At 67.2% G+C, this 5,685-nt stretch overlaps 1 protein-coding gene across 1 annotated transcript in view; it reads right to left on the bottom strand.

Moving 5' to 3' along the window:
- Positions 1–4,914: 4,914 nt before the first annotated feature.
- The window catches only part of EMIHUDRAFT_112523 (hypothetical protein), a gene marked incomplete at both ends in the record, with an annotated part of 7,902 nt that continues 7,131 nt past the window's right edge, over positions 4,915–5,685 (bottom strand). The window contains 3 exons of the mRNA XM_005784207.1: positions 4,915–5,137; positions 5,223–5,323; positions 5,440–5,529. Coding sequence (XP_005784264.1) covers positions 4,915–5,137; positions 5,223–5,323; positions 5,440–5,529 — 414 coding nt within the window. The remainder of the gene's footprint in view (positions 5,138–5,222; positions 5,324–5,439; positions 5,530–5,685) is intronic.

Genomic DNA, 5,685 nt, shown 5'->3' with positions numbered 1-5,685 from the left:
ACCCGGGCTACATAAATAAGGACGAGGAAGCGGTGCAGAGAGGTGTGGTGGCGAGGCCCCTCGCCTGCGCCGCCAGCTGCGCCGACCCCTGCGCCGCCGCCGCCTCGGCCGCCCTTGCCACGTCCGCGACCCGCCGCGCCTAGTATCGGCGCCTCTCGGCTCACCTCGCCGCGCACCGGCCTGCCCTGGACCCGCCTCCGCCACCCGCCGCGCCTACCGAAGACGCATCCATGGACGCGTCGTGGACGTGCCATGCTTCCGCCTCGGGTCACCCGCCCACTAGCCGCCGCGCCTCCGCCGCCTCCGCCGCGGCGCGGTGCGCCTGCGGGACGTGCCCCGAACGTGTCATGGACATGGCCTCCGCCGCGGCAGTATCTCGCCTCCGCCTGTATCTCGGCTACACCTCGGCTGCATCTCGGCTACATCTCGCCTCCGCCACCCGGCGCATCTCCCCCTCGAGCTCCGCCAGCCGCCGCTCCGACGCCGCCAGCTCCTCCTGCAGCGCCTCGGCCCTCCTACATGCGGCCACCCACGCGCGTCTCGTGCACCCAACCCCAAGAGGGGTCCCCCCCCTCCTGCCCCTCGGCCGTCCTCCTCTCCGCCCTGTCTTCGGCCGCCGGTTCGCGCGCCGCCGCCGCCGCCGCCGCCGCCGCCGCCGCCGCCGCCGCCGCCTCCCCGGCCGCCTCCCCGGCCGCCGCGTCCCTCGCCGCCTCCGCCTCCGCCCGCGCCGCCTCCGCCTCCGCCCTCGCTCCTTCCGAGGATGTCAGCGCTGCCTCTACAGCGGCGAGCGCCGCCGCGAGATCCTCGAGCCGGCGGTCTGGGGGCGGCGCGTCGGCGCACGAGGCGGAGTCTTGCCCCGGCTGCTTGGAGGAGGCGGCGTCGAGCTCCGCCTCGGTCGCAGCCATCTCCTGCTGCAGCCGCGCCTGTGTGTCGGCGAGGCACCGGCGTCAGGCGCGCACTGCGGAGACCTGGTGGGAGGAGGCGCGGGCGGCGGGGGGCGAAGTGCGCCGTCTCCGCCTCCCGCTCGGAGAAGGCGGTCTCGAGCGTCGCCAGCGCCTCCTCGCGCGTCTCGATCTCCTCGCTCTGCGTCGCGACCCGCTCCTCCAGCGCTCTCACAGACGCCTGCAGCGCTGCTTGCGCCTCGACCGCCTCGGCCGCCTCAGTCCGCGCCTGCCTGGCGTCGGCGAGCGCCTCCTCGGCGCGTGCGTACGCGGTGGCGAGCTCCTCGTTCGCCTTGGCCTGCGCCTCGCGCGCCTCCGCGTGCGCCCCCAGCAGCTGCACGGTGAGCGCTTCGTTGGTCGGCGTCGGAGCTTCGTCCGGTCGCGGCAAGGCCAGCACGTTCGCCTGTGACAACAGGCGCATGCTGTAGGAACGCCTCGTGTTGGCGCTTGCGCGCGCAAGGATGGCGCACCGCGATGCCAGAGGAATGTGCGTGTGCTGGAAGTACGAGCGACAGCATGAGGCCGTGCCTGAAGAGCATGGTCGCTGCCTCGGCTACCTTTGGCGTGACGTTGAAAGCACGTTGTCCTGTGCACCAAAGACGGCTGCTGAGATGGCGCCCACAGTGCTGCGGGAGCGTGGTGCTGCTAGGTGAAGGGCGGCATGTATCTGCACGGGCGGCGCACCACCGCAAGCTCATTCACAGCCTTGTTATTGAGAAGAAAATACCTCCTATGTTCACAGCCTTGTTATTGTTAGTAAATACGTCCGACGGCGCTCTGGTTTGAGAGGTTGAGGTGCGAAGAAAAAGAATTCAGACTCCGCCACTTACGGCGTCCAAAAAGCGCATGTTGGCGGCGTTCGGCTTGGTGCTCGCCCGAGCACGGGAGGGGGGCGCCGTGACGACATCTCCGACACCGGCCCCCGAGGCGGAGGCGGGCGCAGCCGGCCTGGCAGCGGGGGCGAAGAACGAATCCGGCACGTGCACGCCCGAGCGTGAGACGTGCGTGCTTGCGTCTGACATCAAGGACATCTGCCACGACGTCGCGTCGGACGTGTTCTTCCAGACGACTTGCGACGGCGCCGCCCCGCCGCTTCCGCAGTCGGGCGAGCTAAACTTCTCCGTCGCCATCTTTCTCTCGATCATGACCTTTGTGGTGCTGCTCGCTGCACTGCTGCTGCAAGTGCGCGTGCTGCTCAGTGGGCAGGCCGCAGCAGCAAGGGCCAACACCCTGCTGATAATCCTCGCCGTAGCGGGCGGCGTGCTGGTCCTTCTCAAGTCCGTGATGGACTTTTACGGCGGCCCTGATGGGAACCTGTTTACGGCGATGATCAACTTCCTCCTTGAGTGGACTAACGGCGTCGCAGACGCGCGCGAGTGGAGCTTCCTGTCGGAGTTCGTCACCGAGATTCTGGTGGTCGCGACGGGGCTGGTGACGACAAACTACGCGGCCACGAAGGTCGGAGGGCAGCGCAAGGCTGCAAATCGCCGAGAGACATCGCGAGAGAACTATGCCAAGGACGAGCAGATCGAGGCGCTCGAGCTCGCTCTCGCGATCACCTCTGCACATTAATCACGCGCAACAATCCCATCCCCTCCAGGCGGTTGCGCTTCTACTACGCCGTGACTATCCACCCCTTGCTCGTCCTCCTCCCAGTCTGCACCGCATGCCGGTTCGCGCAACTGCTCACCATGCCAACCCGCTCAGCCATTCGCGCCGCATGGAAGACGGTCCGTCTGAGCTTTTGCGCTGGAGCGGTTCTAAGCGTACTCGTGGTCCTTTGGGACGTGCTCATTGTCGTTTGGGACCAAGATTGGATTTTGGACGACAACCTCAAGTCTCCTTTCCGCGTCCTCCTCCTCGTGCATATTCGGTTCGGCTTGGCCGTAGTGTTAGCAAGCTGCATAGCATTGGCGATGTCCGCAGCCAACCGTGGCCGTCTCTACCGAGCGCTCGATGGCTGCGGCCTTCCGGTACGAATGCGTGCGACCGTCGCTGTGGCCGCTTTGATCAGCCAGGGAGGGGGCGAACAGAGGAATCCGTGCGGCGCGCCGCGAGCCGTCTGCGCGCCCTGCCGTTTTCTAAGCTCAAGGAAGGCATTTGTGCTGCTCCCTGGCGACCGAGCATGAGGCGGCGGAGCTCTGGCAGGCGACGCGGCCGGTAACGCTGGGCGAAGTTGACGCATTTGTCAGCCACTCGTGGAGCGATAATGGCGTGCAAAAGTACGCGGCGCTGCGCCTCTGGGCGCACAGGCACACTTTTCCCCCCCACCAATCCCCCCCCCCCCCCCCCCACACACACCCCGAGACCCTGATCCCAGTCCCGCTCGAGCCGCAGGTTCGTGCAGAGAGAAAAGCGCGAGCCGTTGCTGTGGCTCGATAAGGCGTGCATCGACCAGCAGGACGTGAAAGCCTCGCTAGTGGGGCTGCCAGTCTACGTATTTGGCTGCCGGAAGCTCATCATCCTCGAAGGCAATACCTACAGCAAGCGGCTGTGGCGCGCTGCGCCCTGACTCCTGGCGTCGCCTTGCCCATGGCGCCTCTTCACCGCCTCTAGCTGCTGTGAAAAGGTGTATTATGGAGATCTTTGTCTTCCTCACGATGGGTCGCAAGCTGAAAGACATCGTCGTGCTGCCCATCAAGGATTTGCCAGTCCTCCCCTCGGCCGCGCGCGAGGTGAATACTGGGTGTGTGAGGCGCGCAGGAGGCGAGGGTGGGCGCGCCGGCGGTCGAGCCACCGAAGAATTCGACGTGGCGCAGCTCCGCGCCGGCGGGGACGACCAAGCACATGATGTCGGCGGCGGTCACGCGACGAGGGAGAGCCGCAGGAGCCCTCTGTGGAGCAGGCGCGCGAAAGCAGCGATGAGTGGAGCCGCGATCAGCCACCTGTGGGCGGTCATCGGGGTCGCGGTCAAGCTCGCGACGGGGTGAATCTGGTGCGTCTAGTATCACTGGTGGGCTGGGTGTGCAGCAGCGGCGCTCAAAAAGAGGGAAAAAACTCGACAACTGTTTGGAGTGTCTACATTCTCGAGGCACCGTTCTCGGCCAGGCCGGAAAGCTGGCTGGTGGTCGCGCGCGGCGCGTCAGCGCCACTCCGACTGGTCGGGCACCTCGGCTGGGTCCATCGGCAAGAGGCCAGCGCCGTCGGCCAGCCCCGCGAGCGCATGGGCGGCCGGCGCGAGCGGAGATCGGCGGGCTGAGATCGGCTCGTTTGCCACGAAAAGACGATGCCCCAGGGGGGGGGGTCCGAATAAGTTACATCATAGGGAAGCCGCCACCGACGAGCGCGTTGGACTTTTCACTCCGGACAAAACACGCGGCACAGCGGACGGTGCGGGGCGTGCCGCCGTCTTTGCGGCGAGGCGCGGGACCGTCTGTGGCGAAGTGGGTCGCGTCCTCCGGAGGACGCCGCCGTCGCCTCTGCGTCACTACGTGCCTCCCCATCTTTGTAGCCTGGCGTTTGTGCCCCGTTTGTGCCGCGTCCCGTGCCCCCGAGTTCATTTTATAAATTCCGATTTCCGTACCCATCATCCACACCCTTTAGCCTGACTCAGGCGATTTCCGATTATAGATTATAGCCTGACTCAGAAGTCAGATCTCAGTCGTCGAAAACTCAATGAAAATCCGGAACATGGCATCTGAACTCGATGGAAAGCGCACCGCGTCTACTCTCCCCACCTCCCCTCGCGCGCATGAAGCTGGCACAAACACAATCGTGAGGTCGACCCCTCCCCTTACCTCTCTCACGGACCCGTGTGGATGCTGAACCTCTCGCCACTGTCCATCGGCGAGGCGCGCGCCGTGGCTTCTGACCCCCGCCCACCCACCCACCCCCCACCGCTGAGTGTGTCTGCGGCCCCGGCGCCTCCCCCTCCAAAGTTGCAATGCTCGCCGCGCCGTCGCAAACCCCTCCCCGCCCCCCCACCCCACCCCACCCCACCCCTCCCGCGCTCTTCGTGCCCCTGCTGTCGGCTCTAGCCGCTGCGTGCGATGGCGCGCCACCGCCCCTGGCACTCGGCCGGGCTGCGGCCGTAAAAGTGCGTCGCGACCACCTCCCAGAACCGCTCCTTGCCGCCTGGCCGCGACGAGCAGCGCGCGTGCCACTGCGTCCCGTGCAGCATCTGCAGCAGCTTGCGGAGCCGCGCGTCGGCGGCGGCGGACCACTCGCCTCGCCGGTAAGTGCCCGCCGAGAGGTACCTGCCGCAGCACGGGCGAACCTTCTCGGACCCTTCTCGGACCCTTCTCGGACCCTTCTCGGACCCTTCTCGGACCCTTCTCGGACCCTACTAGGCGCCTGCCGCAGCACGGCGCGGACTGCAGCCGCTGCCGGAAGGGCTTGCTCGCCTCGGCGTCGTCAGTCCAAGTGGGCAAGTCCTCGACCGCCTAGAAGGGTCCGAGAAAGGTCCGAGAAGGGTCCCTGGCATGCCGGCGCAGCTTGTGGCCTCCCCGACCGCCTTGCCAAACAACCGCTCGGCAGGCGCCGGCGCGGGCGGCCTCACCCTCTCCTCCCGCCAACCCGTCTCGGCCGGCGCGCCGCGGCCCCAGTACCGCTTGCCCTCCTTGCGGTTGCGGTCGTAGTTGAAGCGGACCTCGAGTAACAATCACACCCACAGTTAACTACGGGCTGGCGACTAGCTGCGGCCGCGCTTGAAGCGAGCCTCGCTGCCCGCCTCGATCGCCTCCGTGGCCACCAGCACCATCGCGTCGAGCGCGCCGCCCATCGCGGGCACGTACTCGAGCGCCGC

This window comes from Emiliania huxleyi (genome assembly GCF_000372725.1).
Source record: "Emiliania huxleyi CCMP1516 chromosome Unknown EMIHUscaffold_171, whole genome shotgun sequence".
Taxonomy (NCBI): Eukaryota; Haptophyta; order Isochrysidales; family Noelaerhabdaceae; genus Emiliania; species Emiliania huxleyi.
This window is presented reverse-complemented; position numbering and strand designations above follow the sequence as displayed.